Source organism: Fringilla coelebs (genome assembly GCF_963513975.1).
Source record: "Fringilla coelebs genome assembly, chromosome: 8".
NCBI lineage: Eukaryota > Metazoa > Chordata > Aves > Passeriformes > Fringillidae > Fringilla > Fringilla coelebs.
This window is the reverse complement of record NC_140066.1, coordinates 32,719,003-32,743,015: the sequence shown is the minus strand read 5'-3', so window position 1 is coordinate 32,743,015 and position 24,013 is coordinate 32,719,003. Positions and strand designations below refer to the sequence as shown.

The 24,013-nt window shown below is 41.6% G+C and overlaps 2 protein-coding genes across 14 annotated transcripts in view; both read right to left on the bottom strand.

Moving 5' to 3' along the window:
- Positions 1–2,270: 2,270 nt before the first annotated feature.
- LYPD5 (LY6/PLAUR domain containing 5) lies at positions 2,271–3,973 on the bottom strand (the record flags this gene model as incomplete). The annotated part of the gene is made up of 3 exons (XM_084209976.1): positions 2,271–2,473; positions 3,002–3,118; positions 3,919–3,973. The coding sequence occupies 3 exons, from the start codon at positions 3,971–3,973 to the stop codon at positions 2,271–2,273; spliced, it is 375 nt and encodes a 124-aa protein (XP_084066102.1).
- A 932-nt stretch (positions 3,974–4,905) lies between these two features.
- Positions 4,906–24,013, bottom strand: part of TACC2 (transforming acidic coiled-coil containing protein 2) — a 128,899-nt gene continuing 109,791 nt past the window's right edge. For 9 of the 13 annotated variants that reach the window (XM_084210589.1, XM_084210596.1, XM_084210597.1 and 6 more), the window contains 8 exons: positions 23,233–23,313; positions 17,317–17,460; positions 16,853–16,929; positions 12,726–12,769; positions 7,248–7,408; positions 6,807–6,913; positions 5,885–6,005; positions 4,906–5,134 (listed from right to left, as the gene is read on the bottom strand). In XM_084210589.1, the coding sequence (XP_084066715.1) occupies positions 5,069–5,134; positions 5,885–6,005; positions 6,807–6,913; positions 7,248–7,408; positions 12,726–12,769; positions 16,853–16,929; positions 17,317–17,460; positions 23,233–23,313 (801 nt within the window). In that variant the 3' untranslated portion in view covers positions 4,906–5,068. The remainder of the gene's footprint in view (positions 5,135–5,884; positions 6,006–6,806; positions 6,914–7,247; positions 7,409–12,725; positions 12,770–16,852; positions 16,930–17,316; positions 17,461–23,232; positions 23,314–24,013) is intronic. The other 4 variants (XM_084210590.1, XM_084210592.1, XM_084210591.1 and 1 more) reach the window with 1 other exon arrangement.

Below are 24,013 nucleotides of genomic sequence, written 5' to 3'. Positions count from 1 at the left end.
GGATCTGCCTGAAGATCCCAGTCCTGGCTGCCGTCAGGAATGACAGATGGTGTTTGTCAAGAGGATAGAGATTTACCTTCTTATTTTACCATGGAAATATAGCAGCAAGAACACTACCAACATCCACTATTTTATCCAACAGATTTAAGAAATATATCCCACATTAAAAAAAAAAAAAACAACAACAAAACAACAAAGCCCAACAGGATTCCTGCAGGAAAACAGAGCACCAGATGCAGCTGGAAATCCCAATTAAAAGAAGCAGTTTTGTTTACCAAGAGACAATGCCAGCCATTGCATGTAATTTATTTTCTCATTAAGGAAATGCACTGAGCACATACAGAGATTACATTCAATACAGATTTATCATTACAGAACCATACAAAGATAAAGATACAATCAATACCTGCTTCCTGCAGCAGAAGAGATTGAAAGAACTGCTTCAAGCTGAGAATGAAATGAAAAATACTGACACCAATTTAAATGATTTTTTTATACAGATGAGACACTGGAGTCCAAATTAACATTCTCAGCCAAGATCTGCTGCATTGTTGCAATCTTTATATTCAACAGCTTTATCAGGGTGGTGCCTAGAGACTAAAAATAGACCAAAGTGCCTTGTCTGAGCCCACCTGAACACAACCCAAGGAGAATCCAGCCAGTCTGAAGCCACAACCTACATGAGATGATGGAAGGATCCACACTGGGGAAAGAGCACAGGAAAACAAGGAGACAGCTCAGCCCCTGTGACAGCTACAAGGCAGGCAAGGGCTACACTCTGCAGGGAGGGCTCACTCATTGACCTTGCAGCAGCTCTAGAGTTTGCAACCTGAATAAAATTTTGGTCAATGTGAAGAATTCTACTACACACTGCCCAGAACTGATTTTTAAAAAGAATTATACTGAAAAAAGTCACAACACAAAGCTAGAGGATAAACTACTTTGCCACATATTTTGTGAGTTCCATAAATTTCATGACCTAACCTTTCTCCTACTAGGCAACTAAAACTAGAACTGGAAAGACCACCTCTACTCCAGTTACACCAGCTGGACTTTCAGCCAATCCTGGGCATGGTGTGTGCCAGGGGTTGGACCAGATCATCACAACTGGACATTAAAATCTACAAATTTCACTCATCTGCTTGCCTGGTGCTCTGAGTTTTGGATCAAAGGAGGTAATGATGCACAATGCCTTCTACTGTGTTACCCCTTCTGGATCATTTACTTGGTAAAACTGCCATGAATGGGTTTATTAAAAATATTGATTTAGTGCCTCTTTGCACCTCTCAAGACCTCCAAGTAATTTCATTGACTTTGCAAAATGAAAAGGATACATAAATCGTCTCAACTCCATCAAATCACTGAAGGGGGAGACCTGTATAGATATACACACTTACTCTCAAAGGCTGCACTTTATGGCAGTAGAGAATTATTTACATAACTGAAACCTCAAGAATTATAAACTCAAGTTATAATTTGCCTACAAGACAGGGATTAATCACTTGTTTTTAAAACCAGCAGGAGAGATAGATTGAGGCAATCTTTGGATGGAGTACCGGTTCAAAAACAACTTCCAAACTCTTCTTGTTTTCTTCTTCTGATGCTGTAAAATTCCCAAAGGATCAGAAAAGAGAAGACTGGAAGGTGTTTTTTCCCAAGGAAATACACACAAGCATAGAACCATTGAATGGTTTGGGTTGGAAGGGACCTTAAAGACCACCCAGCCCCCCTGCCAGGAACATATCATATACAACAAATATACCTCCATGCATTATTCTCTTAATGACCTTCTCTTACCAGTTTGCATGAATACTGAATCATCTGTATTTCAAGTTTCCTTTTGTCCAGCATGCCAATATGCTCTGAAAGATTAACTTGCTGGCTAGAATTTTCAGTCACTTTGTGCTTGAAAATTTTAGCTTGCTTTTGAATATCTGCCAACAGCAAAAAGCATTTGGCAGCCCTTTGCCCTTTACCTTACTACCAGGTTACCTGCAGCAAAGATTTCTCCTTATGCAAATTGCAGGAAAATGTGATGTATTCCCACAATCAACCCCTCAGGATAAGCAACAGGGCAGCATTTCTTACACACAGATCAAGACCTATTTAGCAGATGAAACAATTTTTATCTAAACATCCGTCAGGTCTTCCTACAGCTTTTTGCCTAGTGAGATAAATGGTACATGAAGCAACGTGATTAGGAAATATCATCCTTTGCTAAGAAGGCAGAGCTGTTGCTTCAGGATACTCTCTTTTTTCTTTATCCCCCCTCATGTGAGCTTCAACAAGGGGTGCCAGAGCAGAGTGAGGATGAGGAGGGAGAAGCTGCAGGAGCTGGTGACCCTGGGAGCCAGGCTCCTGGCGTTGCAGTTGTTGGAGTAGCAGCAGTGGACGCTCACCCCGGGCGCCCTCGATCCGTCGCGCCTCGCCCGCTCGCAGAAGGACCTGAACGAGCAGGACTTCATGATGCCACCTGGAACAGAGGCACAGTGAGCCCAGAGGGGCTGCAAACGGCCTCCTGCTCCCTCCTGCACCCCCAGCACCAGCCTGACCACCCAGCACCTCACAAGAAAGTGAATACAACCACAACAAGGCAGCGCACCAACAGCTCCCACTTAAATAACTCCAGTTTTTAATCTTAGAGGCAACTGGTGCAGCTTAAGTATCTTTGGATGTGCCCAAGTGCAGGGGCTCATTAGCTTCTCTTCCACCCTAATTTCCAGCTAAGTCACTTAAGCAAAAAGTGGGCAATACTTAAAATGCTGCTTTCCAGCTTTCCCACAGAGTGGGTGCAACTCATTGTGGCACACCGACAAATCATTCCCAGTGGGAATTTGTGTCAACAAAACTAGCACTGAGATTCATTAATGGGGTTTATTTTGAGAGGGGACATTTACTTTTGGTTTTTTCCTTAACTTAAAACGCACTCTTCTCTTTCCAACACTGATTATTTCTTTCTTTTGTGACAAATGCAACAAGTCTGCACATTTTTGACACTTACTTGCTTGTCCTCTAATGACTGCACAGGCATCTGCATGGCCTGGGCACTGCTGACTTCCTTGTCTGTTGCAGTCATCATCACTAGAACCTACACAGGTGTAACACTGCAGAGCTTCACCTGGGTGGAGGGAGAAGAGACCACTTAGAATTTACAAGAAGTATTTAAAAATATCAATCTTTCTAGTATGGTTTCAAGCACACATAAAAAAAAAATGCAAAAAAAGCTTTGGAAAATCCAGAGTCTGTAAATCTTATCAATGTTTATTTTTTAGAAATGGGTCAAATATTGATAAAGAAATAGTAAAAAAATCAACCAGAGATTATTTAGTTCTGTATAATCTGCACTTAAAATAATACAAGATGTTCTGTAACTGCATCCATATCATCTTGTAACATTTTCAGAGAAGAGCCCAAATGTTTTTTTCCCCCTCCATCATGATCTTTGGTCCACAGTACCATAAAAAAGCACATTGTACATACATAAAATTTTACAATGATCCAATTTCCCTCTTCTCCTAAAGTACCAATTCAGCTGGGAAGCACAGCAGTGTATCTTGAGTTTTGCTCTTGTTGAAACACCACAACCATACCTCAATTCTCTTTCTTTTCCTTTCCACAAACTTCATGGTATTTTCAAAGGAAGGCAAGCATGAATTTGAAAGATATTTCAAATACCACACTTGAAGCTTGCAGAGCAGAAATCCCACCTTGCTATCAGTGGGGACATTTGAATCTGTTAGCACACACACACATTGATCTTTACAGAGGGGCAGTTCTGTGCTGCCAACCACACACACAGAATCACCTGAAACCAACCCAACCCAGGAGAGGAGCCCAGAACAGCCAAGAGGCTCAGCCATGCCTGAGGAAGGGAATGCAAATGAAGTAAAAAAAGGAAAGAAAAAGGAGTTGACTTACTTTTGAGGACAAAAAGGGAGCTGACAAGAACCAGGCTGAAGACTGTCCACATCATGGAGATCCAAGAGATGCACCATTAGGCAAAGAAAGCAGTTTGTTTGCTATTAGAGCCTTAATGCTTCTCCTCCATCCCTAATCCTGTGCAGAGGATAACTTACAGGATAAAGAGGTGTTCAAGAGTGCTACTTATGGAGCTTATTCTGGCTGCACCTCTGATCACACCAGCCTCAGCTCCACCAGCCCTGCAGGCAAATTCTTCCAGGAGCAGAAAATTATTCACCTTTCAGTGCCAGACATGCTTAAAAACCATCCTGTCACCACATGGCACAGCCTCAGACTCCTCCAACAGCCTCATTACATTTGCCCATGGGATTTGCTGGATCAGGGTCAGAGCATTAAATATTTTGGAGGATTAAGCCTATGCTTGAGACTTGAGTGGTCCAAATCCAACACATAGACACACATATATATATATTTAGAGAGACATTAAGATATAGACCTAGATATGTGCACATAAGCAGCAGACTCTTGTGACCCACAAAGTGTTCCAAGCAGTGACCCATGAAGTGCTTTCTGTGGAGGAATTAATTCCCAAGAGCATCTGGTGCTGAAATAAGCAAGTGAAGGACACAAAAGAGAGCCGTACTTATCTTCAACTTTCAACAAAAAAATTTATTTACAATAGAGAATTTCATTTGTGACATGCATTTTCCTTTTTTTTTTTTTTTTTTTAGATTTTATTTTACAAATCAGCAAATGCAGATAAAGTTTACATTCCTTAAGGCAAGAGTCCCCATGCAAGTAATACATGTTTATATTAAATCCAAAAGACATCCAACATGGGAACTCATGTACAAAGGGAAGGCTAGGATCAGCAATTTGTATTTTCTTAGAGAACTTGACAATCTCCCTGATACAGGAACTTTGAGATCAACTTGCTATGAATTATACTATGAAAATGCAAACAATAGCAAGAAATTCTGATAGTCATCTTAGTACTGCATACAATTAAATCAACTTTATTTAGAAAGAAAATACAGTAGTGCATACGAAAAAGTGAAAATATAACCTGTCCACATAAATGTATGGACATCAGTGTGCCAATGGTCATATTGCACTCAGTATCGAAGTCCAGAAATTTGGTTAAAAGTTAGCTTTTCCCCATTTTGGCAATCAGTTCATCACAAATCTTTGTTAATTCTTCTATCTCTTTATTCTGGAAAATAAAATATGAAGTATTATGAAAAGGATTGCTGCATTAAGATGAGTGTTTTTTCTAATTTTAATGTTATCTAACCAGTGGGAAAGGTGTGGGAAAATAAATGTTTCTCCAATGCTGAGAAGAGGAGATCTATACATACATATATATGTGCAGATATAGTACAACTAAGTGTTCATATTCATAGTATAGCTACATGCATTCAAACAAATGCTTCCTTTTTTCCAAATACAGCTCCTCCAGTTTTAATAAATCAAATTTAGCACCAAAGCAGACAGCTTCACAGCAGTCATTCCCAGCACTCCACAATAATACAGAGTGGAAATCTGTTTCTAGGCTGCACTTTTCTGTTTTTTTTTCATTATTTTCACCCTGCCTTGCAGAGCTGCAAGCAAGGACGAGCTGTTCTATGCCAAAGCAAGCTCCCTTGGCTGAGCTAGAGATATAAATAGGCATTTCCTGCAGACACTTTGGAATTAGCACTGGAATTACAGCTAGCACTAAAAAGGGAAACAGAACCTGAGAGAAAAACCTGAGAACTGAAGCAAACCAAGGCCTGGGCTGCAGAGGTGCACCCTGAGCTCCGCCCAAGGCTGAGCCAGCCACAAACACCTAGGCTCAGATCAAACCTGGGTCCAGCTGGTGCACACAGGGGTTTTGCCTCAAAATTTGGGGAGTGCTGCTGTCCCCAAGGCCAGTGAGCTGCAGGACAATCCTCAGGCAGAGCTTGGCTCCTGGGTTATTTACCTTTTGTTCCAGTGTTCTCTCCAAGGCATCCACTTTGAGCTGCTCCTTGCGAAGGCTGGCCTGGTACGCTGCCTGCTCCTGCTGGGCCTTGCCTCTCACTTGTGCAATTTCAGCATTGGCTCTGCAAAAAACACAGGGTTTGGTCATACCAGGGTCTCTACAGGAAAGGGCAGAGGATGCCCAAGGATGGAGAGCACCTTAACAAATGGGAAGAGAGGGCAGGGCTGCCTTCTGCACATATTGGGTATGTTGTGAGACTTGTCCCTAAAAACTTTTCACAACTCCCTCTCTTGCTCAGCAGGGGCTGCAGAGTCTTTCCTTACTGTCTGTGTTGCTCCTTTTGTGCTCCTCTCGGATATCTCTGCTGGGGTTACAAATATGACTCAGGTAGAAGTGTTTTATGGCAGCTTCCAAACCTGATCTCCAGTTCAGGGCACTGTACTAATGAGTCCTGAACATGATCCCTAAAAAGGCTTAATTACCTGGAGATCTAGAAAAAAGAAACTGGCTAATGGCTTCTTTCTTGATCCTCCCATGATCATACATTAACAAATATAAAGACATTAGCTAAATATAGAAATTTAAGGTGTTCTGTACGGCCAGGAGCTGGAAGAAACACCAGCACATTGGAGAAATTCTCATTATTGCATTTCTTTGCACCTCTATCGCAGAGCAGCCTGAGCTTTGCATACTGCAGGATCAGTTTGGGATGTGAGGTCCAGCCATGGGAATCCTTCTGCAGCATGAACTCCTGAAAAAATGTGTACAGTCCATGCACCAGCCCTGGAAGTGTCCAAGGCTAGGCTGGACAGGGCTTGGAGCAAGCTGGTCCAGTGGAAGGAGTCCCTGCCCATGGCCAAAGTGGAACAAGATGGTTTTAAAATCCCTTCCAAACCATTCTGTGAATCCATTACTCAATTACCTGTCCAGTTTTTCCTCAGCATGAATTTTGAGTGCCTGGTACCTCTGCTCCTCCTTCTTCACTCGTGACAAATATTCCTGTGCACATTTCTTCAACACTTCTTCATTCTTAAAAGAGAAGATGACATCAAATTTAAACCAAGAGGTTAAAATGCAGGACAGGCACCTGTTTGTAGGAGTCACACACAGCTGTTTGAATGGCTGCAGTCCAACACTGGCACCCCCTGAAAGAGAATATTACACAATGCAAAGAGCTTTACAATTTTTCTGTTTGCATTTGATACCTGGCTGCAATCCTTCACCTGAGGACTATGGTTTGGCATGCAGAACATCAGAATTAGCTGGAAACACAAGTCCTGCCTTCTGTCCAGCAGCACAGCACATTCTGGTCCACAGAATCTGCTCAGCTCTGCTCTTTAAAGGAGATGTTAAGGTGACTGACCTTCCGAAACCCCTCCAGGACTTCTTTCATCTTCTCGTATCTCCTGAAAAGATCTGCCAGGGATTTCTCCACTGAGTTCAGATCGGCCAGAGCTTGCTCCTTCTCCACTATGAGCTGCTGAACAGTGTGGTGGGAGACAGATTTCTCTCTCTGTTCATCCTCTGAAAGAAGAGAGGAGTAAAGACAAGAGAGGTTTTCAGAAGGGTAACAGGAGTAAGTCCACTGAGTTCATGATCATCTACAGGTTCTGCTATACTCTGCCCTATTTGTGTATTAGTAAGTTTACAGGATCCAGAAAGGTCAGATTTATATAAAGACACAGGCCTGTTTAGGAAAACAGGCTAAATACAATGATATTTAAATATTTTGATGTTGGGGGAAAATGTGAATGTATCTCTGTACTGATGATTTCTTCACTCTGAACTTGGCTGTTCCCATGAAAAGGCAGGTGTTGGATTTCCCCTGAAGATGCACCAGCTGAAGGAAAAGACATTTATGCACATTCCTAGCACTGGCCACAAGTTATTTGCCATTGTTGATAAATGCCTGTCATCTCCTGGAACGTTCTAATCCTACACAAACAAGGCACTTTGTTCAGTGGAATGCAATTCTTCCCTTGGAAAAGCAGTGTTTTACCAGCTCTCAGGATTGCTGGAGCAAGTGGCAGAAAGGAAATCTAACATCAGACAGACTTCCTAAGTGTAAAAAAAACTGCAAAAAACATCTGCCAAGCTCCTCCTGTGTATAGTTAAATTTGAGCCAGGGGTGGGAAGAACATCACAGGAATACAAATCCATATGGAGGAGGAATTTTCAAGGAAATTGACCTCATAATAAGTTGGAATAGCCACATAACACTGGAAGAAAAGGTCTGGCATTGTCTTCCAATGCTGCATTGTTTCCTTCAATCCTAAACTTCTTGTGCCCATGTTTTAAGGGGTACTTTGCATGATACTGAAAGGAAAACCCACCCACAAAACACAACAGTTTTATATTACCGTTTTCCTTGGTTTATGATAGAAACTAAAATGAGGTAAAAAGTTCCCCAGTGGAAGAAGCATGGGGCATTTCACAATGTAAACTTTACATTTGGGCCTTCATATTTGGCAACATAAAGAAAAAAACAAGTTTGGGGTTTTTATCTGAATAGAAGATTTCATCTGAATTATTTATAGTGCTGGTCAGCTCCAAAATGCCAAAGCTGATACTGTCAATTCCCAAACTGAGATTCATCTCTTCCTTTTGCATATTCCATCCAAAAAAGGCACATTTTTGCAGGCCTGACCAAGGCTAGAGCAGAGATGATGCCATGCTGTGCATCAGCTCCTGGGCTCCTCTGCTCACCCCTGACAGCACCTGGCTGGGTCAGAGCCTGACCTGAGCTTATTTTGCTCTGTGTGACAAAGATGAAAAGAACCAGAGAAGTTCTCAGGACCTGCTTGTAACACCTTTATTTTACTGGTGAACAAACACCTTGGACATGGCAGAGAAGCCCAGAGCCCTGTAATACAACATCACGTGGATATATTTAACATTTTATTAAAATTAAACATTCTTTTCTGTTTTGCTTTCTCAGAGACACCCTGTATTCCTGTGTAATGTCAAAATTAATGTGTTCTCAGTTAAAACAAAAAAAATATTTGTTGTCTTTTGTTTATTTTTCTAAAGCTCAGAGGCTGCCTCCTTGTGTTCCAGCACTAAATTTGTTTAATCATGCTGGAGATTACACCCTGCCTAGATAATTCCAAACCCTTTCCTGGCAGGATCCTGTTCTCTGGCAACACTTCTGTCACTGCAACTCCACGGGCAAGAGATCCATTTGCATCCTCATCCAAAATATTATAATGTTTTTAATATCACATCCCTACTTTTTGTGAGACTGTTGTCTGAGGTATCTTAACCATTTCTTTACTTGTTTCCAGGGTGATCAGGAAGTTAATAATTCATGTCACACTCCCTCACAACTACTGAGCTCCTCCTCTTCCTCCCAGCACATTGTGGGCTCTCCTCTCTCAGCTGAATCAGCTCCACCAACACTCAACCCCCAGCACCATTTAAACTCACTCATGGGAAACTGGGGCAAATGTTACAGAATCCCAGAATGGTTTGGGTTGGAAGGTACCCTAAAGTTCATTTAGTTCCATCCCTCTGCCATGGGCAGGGACATCTACCACTAGACCAGGCTGCACCAAGGCCCAAGTGATGCTCCCAAACCAAAATGCTTAAATACAACAAAGGGCAGAAACTTGGCTTGGGCTAGAGTTTTATGTGGTATTTTCATAAAATCACAGAACTGTTTGGGTTGGAAAGGACCTTCTATTTTCTAAGACTATGATTTAGTTTCAAGAAAATGTGCTAAGTCAAATCTTAGATAAGCGGCCACACATTCTTAATTCTAAATATGTTTACGAGGTTATGTGATCAAAATATTTGAATTAAATGACTTCCACATCTGCAACACACCCTGCCCAGGGCTCACCAACAATCACAGCAGTATGCTCAGGACTAACACTATCCAAATTGACAGAATCAGAGCAGCACCACGGCAGATCCGCTTTCAGGCTCAGCTCACTACTACTCACACGACTTAATGGGAATGCAGCAAACAGAGAACAAAAGCAAAAGAAACTAAAGATGCAAAATGCTGGTGTGAAAGTTGGTGAAAAGCTTTACTTACCAGGCTTGCCTGTTTTGTTTTTGCAAGCAAATAGCAAGAAGCAACGAAAACGGAAGCAAAATAGAAAAATCGGGAATTGTTAGGAAAGCAGCAAATAAGTAATGCAACAACCTGTAATGCACAAAGCATAACAACTGTTTGTTTTTCACAAGGAGAATCTCATCATGTATTCAAATGTAAAGTAATAAAAAAAAAATCTCATAATGTAAAATCTCATCAATCTCATCGTGTATTTCAATGTAAAAATAAGGATACATTTTTAACAGGGAAAAAAACCCCAACAAACCAACATTAGAAAGTTGTCATTGAAAAGGAATTGGGCTGGATGGGGATTTTGGCTGTGAGCCAGGTGTGTGGAGGGTGCAGGGAACACTGGGGTCACCCAGGCTCTGCTCCCTGGCTGCCAGAGCAAACATGGGCACCAAGCACAAAGCAGCAGCACAGCCTGGAAAGCCTGGTCTTTCCTCTCCCCCACTCCTCAGTGTAAACTAAAATGTGTTAGGGGCTGAGGCAAGTGTAAGGAAAAAGAGGGAAAAAAGATCAAAGCACGAATAAAGAAATACACCAAGTGACACTAAACAGGGATCTCCACACTGGCAGCTTGCACAGTGTGGCATGAAGTAATCACAGCAGCTAAGCTGGGTAATTTTGGGTTCCATATATGTGTGACAGCAAATACTGAACCTTCCACAGCCCTTGGAATCAAAAGCAATTGCAGTTTGCAGTGCACATTTTTCAGTGCCTTTAGAAGCAAACACAGGCAGTCATATATTGTTAATATGGGATATTTTCAGTATTCATTATGCACACACCAGCCTACAAAAAGCTCAGCAGGACCTATCAACCTCACTGAATATTCATCACAGGGATTGGTGAAATTGGTTTATGTGCAGAGCCCTTCTAACAGGGCTGCATAAATAGTTCAGAAGGGTTAAATGATGACCAGAAACAGCACAGGCATTTCTTTTGTTAAGATGCATATTCTGCTTTAGCACTGAGGCATCACTAACAGGTCACTGAGTACATGCAAATAACAAACACACACTTTCCTCCACATGTGATATTCGGATGAGCGAATTCCTTTATCAGAAGGGACAGCAATTTACAAGAAATGGCATGACAAAGTGGGACAATTAGATCAAAAATTTACATTAAATGCAGGGAGAAGCCTCACATTTAACGTTTTACCATGCTGTAGGATTTGCATACTGCTCTAATTAACACAGAAAAGATGTCTTCTGTGTAGCTGTTGTTGGTTCAGTTCCTTTGCAAACGGACTGCAAATTAAATTACTTATAGCCATAGCCCTTAAATACTCACCACAGAGCATCTGAGAGGCTCTGATACTCTGAATGTGAAGTTTAAAGAGCTTTTTTATTATAGTCAGTGGCCTAATACTTGCTGGACCTTCACTTCTTTGCAACAAGAGGAAGTGGCAATGGTGGAATGCACTATGTACACCAAGGCTGTGCCTCTGCCTCAGGATTCCTATTCTGTATCTTACTGTTGCACTGCAGTCTCAAAATCTGATTTTTAAAAAAATCTGTTTCTCAAAAATAAAATGCAAATTTATCTGTTGTTTACTGAATGCATAGCTTGGGGAAGAAAGGACAGGTCTTCTGTGTGTCTGTAGCACTGGCCAAGTTCAGGGTGGAAGCCACACCAGGGCATGCCTACTGTAAACCAAAATGAGTAAGTTCTTTGCATACTCTGGTCACTCCTGCTTGAACACTTGCATGATGACAATGATACACACCATGTCAGAAGAGAGCACACTGGCTCAGTTGTACATACAAAAGGCAATGGAAGCATTAACACCAGAGAGAATGAAGCCTGGCCTATTATTAGTGGTTTTTATTCATTATTATATATATTTCATTACTTTATATATTATAGTTGTCATTCTCATAAAATTTATTTGTAAGTCCATTTTATCCTCACTTGGAAAGAAGGCTGGGATGCCTCCCAATGGCCAAGAAATCCAGGAAGGCAGCAAAAGCATCAGACACTGGTGCTCTTCTGAGCAACTCTGGCCTTGGAGATCCCAAAATTCCACTCAGCCATTTGCCTTTCTGGGAAACAGGAAGGCTGGAGCTGAAGCAGTACAAGGGAGCACAAGCCACTGGTGCTTCCTATAGCCAGACTAATAAAAAGAGCTTTAGAAATCTTAGAGGAGGCTTTAAAATCACATCCCAGGGGCCAGACCTCACGTGCTGAGGAACCACATGAACGCTGCAACCTTTGGGTTTGAAGTGCTAGTGAGGGTAGAGGATTTTATCTGTGGGACATGCTGTTGGCAAAGGTGTTTTCTAATTACTGAGAGGCAAAACTTGTCACAATTTAGACTTGAAAGGAGACCCCTGTGTCAGTAAGTAACTGGGGGGGCGGATTGGGCACTTGTAAGGTCCCAGCTGGGATTGGAGTTAATCTCGGTTTTGGTCTGATCGATGCACTTAGCACAGATAATCCCTGTTGTTGTGAAGAGCTAACTTTGGTATCTGCCTTTAAACAGCTGTGAGCTGATGCCTAAGGGGTTTTTAGGTCACTGAAAGTCTCTCCTGGAGAAACCCATGAATTTGAACCCGTTTCTTATGGCTCTGCTGCAGAAGGGAAAGCCCTGAGCTTTCTGTGTTACCTGAACTGCCCGGGGGCTGCTGGCTGTGAGATGAGGCCCTGACTTTTCCTTTTCTGGTGTCCTCAGATGCATTCACAATTCCCTGCAGCATCAGCAGATGCAGCCAGCATCAAAATGAAGCCCACAGACTTCAACCAGGGAGCATCTTTCACAGCAGGAACACCTACCTATCATCTGAGCAATCGTCTTCTCATATTCCGAAACTATTTTTCTGTAAGAGGGGAAAACAAAAAAAGAAAAACTTTTGGCAAACAACATCATTGCTCATGCTTACTTAGCAAATAACACTATCAGAAACTGAACTGTGGTGCTTTTAAGAGATACAGAACCCCATCACAATTTTATATGTTCTTTATTGCCCAAATAACAAATGAGACTGACAATTGTAACACTGCACCTGATTTTTAACTGTCCATGGGAATCAATGAAGGTGAGGGGAGGAAGAAGAGATTGCTTTGAAACAGATTCTGTTTTTTGAAACATCACTCATCATGATTACATAATCACACTGGCCTAACTCAAGAATTACAAAGTGCCTGATCTTTCTTTCTCTCCTCTTCTCCAAATCTGTGTTGGTTTGTTTTTAATATAAACTTCAAGTAAACTTATAATTGGTAGCAAGTAAATCTAACAGGAGTAGTGTTGGCTATCACCCAAAATGTATCTCATCTTCTAAATGAATCTACTCATGATTAAATGATTCACTACCACTTAAAAGAACAAGATCAAAATATTCAACTATGTAGCACAAAATCCATCATGTCCCATTTCCCAAATCTGTTTTTGAAGCAGAGGTGGAAAAATTCTACTTTTAAGACTGTTTTATTTCATATACTCACGGTAGGCTTTGAATTTCCTTCTTGAAAAGAGGTTAGCCAAAATAAGCAGATTAAATGTGATTTAGAAAGATGATCCATCCCTTCCCAGAGCCAAATAAAGCTAATGAAATGAGACTAGCTTGATCTGTGCTTTGATTCATGAGCCACACAGGACTGTCTACAAAAAACAAAATTACCCCACACTTCATCAGAAGTGGATATTCCAAACAGCTCACTGGAGTTGAAATACACCTCTTCTGAAACTCACTTTCACTTGCTCCATTTTCAGAGCTCTGCTGCAGTTGGTGAGGTTACAAAAAGGATGTGGGAATAAAAGTCGGTAAGGAAAGGAGAAACTTGCAGAGCTCCCAAAAAACTACTACAATTAACTCCAGAATTGCTTCAAATCTGAATCACAGAGCCCAGAGCCCTGAGAAGGTCACCTGGCCCTAAGGTCAGCAGCATCTCCCCTGCCCTGGTCCTGCAGAGCACTCAGAGAGCAGGGGCTCTAACACCAGCACTGGGATTTTTCCTTTCAACCATAAATGCCACTTTGGAGAGCAAAGATAAGAGCAAGATTTTGCCCTAAAAGGAAGGGTTTGGTTTCATGTCCAAAGCAGATTACCTCAAAAGCCTGCTGTAAGCAATGAGGATTTTAAAGCTTTGTCATGTCCTTGTGACACAAGGCACCTTTGGGAAGTTTGATCATCCAAGGACTCAGGGAACTCAGGGTAAGGAACACAACATTACAACACTGCAGCACTTCCCAGGGAAGGATTTGCTCCAGATTCATGCTGAAGACCTCCTTCAGTCCAGTACCCTAAATAATGGTCATTACAGCTGGGGAGCCAAAGGATGCTGCCACATCATCCCTCTTTGGGAGGGCACATCCTAACCCCAGGCTGACACATTACTTAGGCTTAAATGTTGCTATTTGAGACACTCAGTCTATTCACTGACTGCACATTTGTAAGGCATAAAACCACCAAAATCTAAGGCCACAAAGGGTCTCAGAGGTCATCTGCTTGACTCCCCTTAAGAGTCATAATCTATCAGATCTCCAAATAACCATAATTAAGTATTTTTTGCCTGCCTCTGGTTAGACTCTTGGATTATGGTACAGCCCACTGTGGTTCAGCTCTTTGATAGCTACTGCATTATTAAACTTCTCGTTCTGGCTTCTGTTCTCTGGAGTGGAATTTCCTCCAACTGATCTTTTCCTGGTAATTTAGATGAATTCAAGATATTCCAGCTACACTATGCAGGACATGGGTACAGGAGCATTGCTTCTTCTTCTCTGGGAAGTGATGCTTTTGTGCTTGCAGCTCTAAATAATCCCTTCACTCCCTGCTTATCATTATGTCATATATCATTGCTGCATCTCTACCACACATGGACTGCTTGAACATTTAAACTTCCAAGAGAAATCTTCCTTGGTGCACATATGTGTATTTATCATTTTGTGACAATATTAGCCAGATTTTTTCCTTTCATCCACACGTTCCAGGCACGTGCCTGTGGGAAATCTGGCTTGGTTATTGTGGTTTCTTTTTTTTTCAAATCAGACTTTCTGGAGGGTGGAGACACACACAAGCAAATTACTGTGTGGAAGATGAAGGTGCAGAACTACAGTGTGCCAGCTGCTCTGTGCCACCCCTGGCTCTCTTTTCTTGAGGGAAAAGGCTGGCAGTACCCACTGGCAGCCAGCAGACACGTGCACCCTGACACACAACAGACCAAGCACCACGCTTGAGTGTGAGCTGCACACTGAGACATTCCTCACAATCCCTCATTTTGTTCCCTCCTTGTTTGGCTCCCTGGGTTTGACTGCTCACAGCCACTCTGTGCTGTTTCTCCTCATTAAGCATTTCAGGGCTATGCCAGGGCTTTGTTCCCCATCCCAGCAGAGCACAAGGGAGGTGAGAGAACTCAGCTGGGCACTGGGAGGTGGCAAAAAAGAAATAAAGAGGCTGCCCTTGCCTTTTGCAGATGCTTCTCTTAAGATGCTTTGGCTCAGAGCCCCGTGCTGCTGCTATTCCAATCTGCCATGTGCAATTCCTGGCATCCATGCAAGCGTTTGTGGAGCTCTGCACTGCAGCTCCCTTCTACTCTCCCTCCCTAAGCACAGTTTTCCTGGATATAAGTGATTGCTTATGTAGGTCATCACTAGATACAGAGTTTAGCTTTAAATCACTGAAAATCTTCATTTTGGGAAGAAGCTGGTGCTAGAACAGAAGGGATTTTAAAGAAAATTCAGTCTCAGAAGCGATTGTATAAATTATTACTTAAAGGAGGGATGCTAAAATAATGTGACAGTTTCCTTTTCTTTATGAGTTAAAAGGGGGGACGATTTTTTCTGGTTTTTGAAGTTATAAAATAATAACCTTTAAAGACTGCATGAAATATTTTAGACACTCTCTTTTGCAATTGATGGCTTTCTCAGATTCAGATCAATGAGCAAGCCAAGCTCATTGTTTTGTCTTCATGGTCCTACCAACTGAAAAAAAAAAAGCAAAACTGAACCTTTCAACTGACTGAATGGGAGGCATCAGTGCTTCTTTGAGCAGCACTGCTCACACCATCCACTACAGAGATTTTGTTGTCATCCTTGCAAGCGGTAGGACCTGGGCTGGAAAGGAGGGTCAAACCATGTTCTAGTGTACAGATATTTAATGTAACAGAGGCAGGTTGGCACAGAAATAGAACAGATAAAACCAGAACAAACTGAAAAGCTCCAGGTCCCTCTGTCAGCTCTCAAAGGGAAAAAGAGAGCAAAAGCCAAGAGAACTATTGCTTAACTAAAATCAACCTTAGTGTGTGCAGTAATTAAAAAGTCATCTTAATTCAAAGAAAAGGGCGTAGAAGTTCAAAGAAAAGGGTGCAGAATCTCCCTAAAAGCCAACATTGATAGTCCAGAATACTTCCTTTACAAGAAATGCTTTTCTACTGACACTGGTTTGATTTCTATTGTTGAACAACCTTACAATAGTGTCCTGGAGGCAGCCTGTACTACTGCAAACCTGCATGTTCTTCCCTACATTCTCTCCTTTTTCCAAGCAGAGCTACTTATGGAGAGTGAATTTAATGTGCATTTACTGTGCACCGCCCTGCCAGCTCTGCAGCTACTCATCCAATCTGCAACAGGAACCTCACTATGCAATCCTAGGGAGAATTCACACACAAACCAGAGGAAATCCTTCCCTGGCATTAACCTGGAGTAAAACCTCCCTTATCTCAGTATTCTGAGGGTGTAAATGAGATCAGCAACACAGAAGTTTTCAATGATTACCCTGAACAGTGGTGCCCACCATACAGAGAAAAGACAAAGTATCAGTTCAGGATCAGTGCAAAGCCTCAAGTTAAAAATAAAGCTAAGCAAAGAAAAAAAAAATAAAGCTAACAATTGTATGGTCATGGTACTCTGCTGTCAGGCTGAGATGAGGCTCTCTGACAGAGTGATCAAGTTAATAACCCACCTCATTTCCATCACTTCCCTTCTGCTTTCTTCATATTTCTCTTTCCACTCAGATACTTCCCTTTCCTTGGCCACAATCTGAAACAGAAAACAAAGGGGAAAAACCCCACTGGCTTATATCCATTTTTTCATTGCTATTGTTAGCCACCCTAATATGATGCACAGCTTTGTAAAATACATCATTTTATTCCTACTTCAAGCAGCTTACCATTTTTATATAATTATATAGCAATGTCAAGATGCACAGTGTACACCTGAGGTTTAAAACCATCAAGATTTATTTTTATTTCATAGCTGCTTTTCACATCTGTAAAACAAGTAAAACTTGCAGTGTAGCACCGATTGCTTTGGTGTGGCTGACGATGGTTCCAAGAGCAGAGCAAGTGATCACATTTGGGAGAAAACAGGCAAGAAGGGAACAACAAGGGGCAGGTTTTTCCTTTCCCAAGTTGTGGAAAGAGTTACCTCTGCTCTGGCCAGGCGTAGTGCAGAGTCCAGGTCCTGCTGGGGGTAGAGCAGAGCCGTGGTGCTTTCTGCATCTGAGGTGCCGATGCGGGAGTACAGAGCACTTTTGGAGATGGAAACATCTGCTGGGATAGCAGGTTCTCTCTGTGTGTTTGTTTTTTTAAATACAAAGAAACAAACCATTAAACAGGTGTTTAGCTCATGGGTCTTCTGGGTGTGGTGCTAGAACTAGAGTTCTGTGCACCTCTAAATTACAATACAGACAAGGAGCTCTAAATTCAGCAATCATAAAATATACATTTGAGATCCATAAGAAGCAGAGTCATATTAGCTTTACAGAGAGAAAAGAAAGACAGCACTTTGCTACCAGTATTTTAAAGTCTTAGAAAATGTACTGCTTTTCACCACAACATCCACAAGAAACGCACATCAGCAGGAAGAATCAGATTTGAAGGCAGAAAGCTTGTTAAGGGGAATTCTGTTTCCATAAAAATAAATCAAGAAACCAGAAGCAAGAGGACACCTCACTTTCTTAGGTCTGGCCTGTCAATAGATGGCATCTATCATAAAGAATACCACAGAAAAAGTGTGACTATGCAGGTGACACTGCTGCCCCTCTGGTGTCCAGCATGCGATTAGTCAGTTAAATGAGGCTTTTTTTGCAGCTGTCAATTTTGCTCATGTCAGCAGCCCAGATTAAAGAAGGGAGAGCAGCATGTGAAATGAGGAGAGCAAAGAACAGGAACGTGACTGGAACTGAGATGCAGGAGATGTCTCACAAACAACTCCTGAAGCAAACAACTCAAGCTATAGCACATTAAAATGGAGGAGATTCCAAAGGATAGTCCACAGAACTCAGAATGGTTTGGGATGGAAGAGACCTAAAATGCCACCCAGTGCCACCCCTGCCATGGGCAGTGACACCTTTCACTGTCCCAGGCTGCTCCAAGCCCTGTCCAGCCTGGCCTTGGACTCTTCCAGGGATCCAGGGGCAGCCACAGCCGCTCTGGGCACTGCCAAGCCCCCACCACAAGGGCTGGACCATGAGTGGGGAGGACAGTCAGACTGATCAATGCCTTTTTCCATTCACTGCTGGAAATGGATATTCAAATCTGGTTTTCCTTGCTGCTGAAAAGGGGATAATGTATTTTTCCAGTTTTCCTGTTAATTTTGTGCATTAAAACAATGTATTCTGTTCATTCAAGTTCACTAATGAGGTAGCTAAGTCTTTAGGCTTTATCTGAAATAATTAAGAGTAGTAATCAAGAGTATTTCAATTATTCTTTTACATAAAAGAGAAAATAATTATTGTCTTGTATTTTATTGTAAAAGAGGGTGGTGTGGTTTTGTTTTAGTTGTTTTGTTTGTATTTTTTTTTTAAGAAAATAGCAGAGTCATGCTCCAGTGACTGAAGCACAGGAATGTGAAAGGAGTAGATGATGTCTGGATCCAGGTTCAGTCCTCATTAATTTCAACATCACATATTCTTGTCTCAACACTGGTAAAGGAAACTTTGCCAGATGCTATTCCATAAAACATTCACTTCCTCACAGTTCTTCTCACACTGCCCAGCATCACAGAAAGCATCCAAACCCACTGTTAATTTTGTTGTAATCCCTTGTGAGTTCTTATATCACACCTGACTGAAGAGGCTGTATTAAAAATTGAACACAATGCACACAGGACCAGATGTTCTGGATATCACATCTGTAAAGAACATGAAGACACACTAACAACATTAAAAGACTAGGCAAGAAAATTTAATTAGAACAAGAATAACCTGAACAGTACTTACAGAACACCTCACTGCATCTTCATTTACAGGAGACTCTCACTAATTTGCTTGGTATTTTTTGTTTTTACACCTAGGAGTCAATTGACCCTTCTGGGATTTATGAAGCAGGATATCCCTTCTCTGGTTTTGCTGTTTTTAACATGGACACCCAAAATAATGATCAATTCCAGCAGAATTAGGAGGTGCAAGCTCAAACTTGGTGGATTTTCCTACCAGAAGAAAAACCATTCCAAGATCTGTCAAAACTGCATAGCCTGTGCTCTTAAAAGTATCTCCCAATGTAAAACAACTACATAGGGAAAAAATCCACCTGCAATACAAGCTCAGACACCTCTGTAAATGCATAAATACACAAAAAAAGTACTTTATTCCTTCCTTAATCACAAGGTAGGAATAACTGAGAGATAAAAGAGAGCCATTAGATCATCAAAGCTGTCCTCCAAAGAAAGGCCACCCCTCAGATCTGTCTGTTGAACTGCATCTGTTGCATTTCAAAAGCCTCCTGCAACTTAACTTGCTGGATCTCATAAAGAGATTGATGGAAAATATTCATTGTGCCAAGAAGAAACACAAACGTTTTTCAAGCTCGTATAAAAACATGTCAAGGTAACTGCTGGGAGGATGACAATTTTTAAAGACATTTAGAGCATTTAATATGTACTTATAGGTATTTTTTATATAGTGCACAACAGATCATTAATACAGTTTTCTCTAGCTCTCTTTGCATTTGAGGAAATTGTACAAAACAACAGCAATAATGACATGCAGAACAGCTTAAAATTTCCAAAAATCACCCTAAAGACTCTTGGAATTTAACCACTGAGCAGAAATGCTTGTAGTAGTGGTCCAACCAGTGTTGCCCTAACTCTGCAAACACCCTGCACAAGTCCCAGCTGGGCTCTCTGGCAGGAGTAACCAGTAAAAGTTATCATGGTTTTACTTCAAAAGCCAATTTTACACAGCTCCTAACTGATGCATAACTTAGTAACTGTTATTTGCTGCCTGTAAAATATTCCTACCCTAAGAAAATAACAGCACCTGACCAACAGGATGATGGCATTACCCAAAATAACCCAATAATAATGCTTTAACACCTAATTGCTGAGAAGGTAAGCAGTTAATTGGGGTACTAATCATCACAGGGATTTGTAAGTCACTAAACCTTGCACAGAAAGATTAGAGTCTTCAGGGGAATTACTCCAAAATGTAGGTCACTGCAATCTTAGTGTAAATATTTGAGAGCACAACAGACTTCTCTTCCCAGCACCTTTCACAGAAACCAGATAGCTGACCAGAAGAGAAACAAATGCACATCTATCAACCAGCTGCAGTTATCTCACTTCCAGGAGGTCAGAGGGGAAGAAAATTGAGAAATGGAAGGAAAATGAAAACTAGTTTTTATCATAGCAGTTAGAGGAATGTTGTTTAGCCCTGCTGAAAATGAGGCTGCTCTTTCCAAGCCCTTGAAATGCTGCCTGGGTGTGGCTGGAATGATGGACTCTTCTAACTGATGTGTGAGCAGACAGGCCAATGCAGGCCTGTTTGTGCTTGCAAATACATGGAAAGGCAAGGAAAAGCCAAGCAGAAGTTTTCTGCCTGTAAAGTTTTGCTAAAATCAATGGCATTGCTGTTTGAAGGAAACAATCCTCCTTCACTACCATGAGAGACCCAAAGCTGTAATGCACTAATCCCATTTTTGCCCATACCTTTCCTTTCAGTTTCTATTTTCCTTGGATCCTATCTCAGCACCAGCAGGTGCTGGACACAAAGAAATACCTCACAACATCCAAATGGAGACTGTTCAACAGAAAAGAGTTAATTCACCTCAACACTGGAAGACAGAAATACTTGGCAATGTAAAAGTAGGTGACTGGGCCTGCTGTTTAAGTCTGTGACAAGAAATTTGGCCAAATAACTGCCCTCTGCCTGAGAACAACAAACTGCATGTCCTTATTCTCACTCCTAGTGCTAGCACAAAGTGCTTATATTTAATCTTTATTTTAGGTGATCTAATTTGTCATAACAATTGCTTCTGTCTTTATTTATCATCCTATTCTTGTTACCCACCCAGTCATTGCTTAGCAAATGTTAAATGTAATTATACAGCATTCAGAAAATAACAGAGGCCAGCCATCCAGAAGGGAATTCTGCCAGGAGCATCCAAATTTAAGTCACTGCAGTCATCTGCTGGTTTCTGTTCTACTTAATCCAGGCCATCAGTCACTGTAGGTCACAAGGGGTGTCATCACAGGCTAATTTAAACTGAAGTAGCAAAGCTATCCAAGGACAAAAGTCCTTCCCAGCCCAACATGACACCCATGGTGTTGGTCTACAAGCACTGCTGTGCCTGGACCAACATGGGGCTTTGTCACCATCAATAACTGCTGCCAGTTCTCTGTCAGAAGGGGGAGTTTTGCCTGTTTTTCTCTCCTCACTTCTGCTTATCATTTTGTTACCATTGTTACACAGATTAATGACATTTTCTCAAAAGTCACATGAAATCTGTTCCCCGTTTCTAAGTTCTAAGGAGTTCAAAACTTGTCCCAACAAAACAAAGTGCTGTGATGATGCTGAACAGCATCTTTAAAAAGTAACCCCACAGTCTGTAAAACTTCTGCAGCTCACAATCTCCCCAGGGTAACTCACAAGTATTTACAAACACACAAATGCATTCTCTTCAGTCTAAAACAGTACAATTGGTGAGTTTCTCAACAGTTGGCTGGTTGCAAAAATGCAGATTTTAAGAAGTTTTCTGTATAACCCATGAAGAGCATCTATGCAATATTATGTGCTTCCTCTCAGGTGTTTCCTGATGCTGAAGGTCCTGAATCCTTCATGTTCCAGCAAAGTGTTGGGAGGACAAGGAATTTGAGAGAGAATAAGGAGGTAGAGAGCATCTAGAGAGGATCTCACCTCATTCTCTTCCAACACCTGACACTCAGGACAGCAGAGCAAGGGGACACAGTCACACACAGGAAAATTATTTTTGTTTTTCCTCCTTTGCTCTTTACGTTCCTCATTACAGGTTTCAGCTTGGTTAGGCCTTCTAATGAAGACAACAGCATGTTTTTCTTAATTAAATAAAATATTGTAACCACATACTCTAAAATACTCTCAATTTGTGAGGAATATGTTTACCTTAGTAAACATATGTGCACAGGAGAAACAAGGTGGCTTCTGGGCTATTTAAGGTAAGCGAAATAAATCAAATATGATCATTGTTTTTTCAGAGGAGTACGGTTAACCTTAAAAAAATCTTTACTTTTATGAAGTAGCTACTTAATAGCTGATCTTTAAAGCACCAAGAAATTCTACCCTGAAACCAGCCCAAATGCTGTTGTGATGCAATGAACTCCAGATAATTTAGGATTGGCCAAGACTTTCTGCTGACCTATTAATGGACAGTACAAGAGGAAGGTTACTGGAGAAGGACACGTCAGAAGCACATTCTCCTCATTTGGAATGAAATGCCTCACTGCAGCAGGACACTGCCATCCCATTCAGCTGATAACCTTTCCCAAAACCGCCACCAACATTCTGGAATGACTTTTTTGGCTTTCTAAATACTGTGAGTTCCATGTATATCCCTACAGCAGAGCAAAGCATCACTGTGAGGCACAGCTAGCCAGCAGGACCTGGAAGTAGCAGTGAAAAAAATAAGATTTAGATCTCTATGAATAAAGACACATTGTGATGCAAGGCCTTTTGTCCTTGGGAGCTCTGTAGCCCTTCCAACCCTGCTGCAGTCCCTTTCTTCAGATGCCTGAGGGCAACGTAGACTGGTTTCCTCTCTTCCAAAGGGTCAAAGGTGTCTGACTTCAAGCTGAAAGTACCAGCAGCAGACAGAATGTCCTTATGGTCAAAGCAGGCCTGGTACTCTTCACCATCAAACATTTTAGGACTAATCTTTCTTCAGAGGAATGACAACCAGCACCCGGACTGCAGAATCCATCTCCTGCGGAAGGAACGCTGCCGCTTCTTGCCTGTTGTTAATTGGGGTGTGAGTGGGTGACAGCATTTCTGTGTCAGCTCTGCTGCCAGCATGCTCCTGGTGTCCCCCAGGACAAGCAGCACTCGGGCTGTGCACACTCACACACACAGGGCAGGCACAAAGCAGGTACCTTGGAGCGCAGGGAGGAGAGGGCAATCTGCCTGGCTAACTTCAGAGCTTCTATCCTCATGGCAGCAAACTCTAGCTCCTCCTGTCCAAGGGTTTGGTGGGGGAGTCCCCCACAGGGAAAAAAATGTGGTAAGAACATGGTAAGAAATGTCTGACACACTCAAAAATGGGTTGTTAAATTTTAACATGTAACTCAGACAATTCTTGGGTGACAGACACCCCAAATTCCTCTCATGGGAGGACAGTGATGCAAAACTCCAGGGCTTGGTTAGCTCTGAGGTAGCTGTGCAGAAAAATATTTTTTATTAGGTGATCAGTATGAACAATACTTCATGTAAAAGAAATTATTTCTGAAGCTAAAGCTGTTTTATCACAGACTCCTCTCCTTTAATTTCAATTTTATGTGAATTTATGCCACATGTTGGTCTTAGTTCAACCTTTGCTGTTTTAAAATTTCACTGTAAATACTCCAGAAAATAAGTCCTGACATACAGAACTGCTCTGCAGATCCGTTTGCTTTTCCTAGAAGAAACGATGCCAAATTCTGCATTGGAAATGACAAGAAAAACAAAGCCTGATTTTCATTTCAGCAGAATTAGGTCCTGAATCTCAAAAAATGAATCTACACATACAGACTTACTAAGGCCAGGTGACCTGACCTTAGTAAGACAACTCTCCACACATCAAGTCCTGTGCTCAAGCTTAAAAAAAATTGCTTGAAAAAGACTTGTGGAAAATACATACATTAGAGGTACATAGGATAGGTGTTGATGAAATGTAAG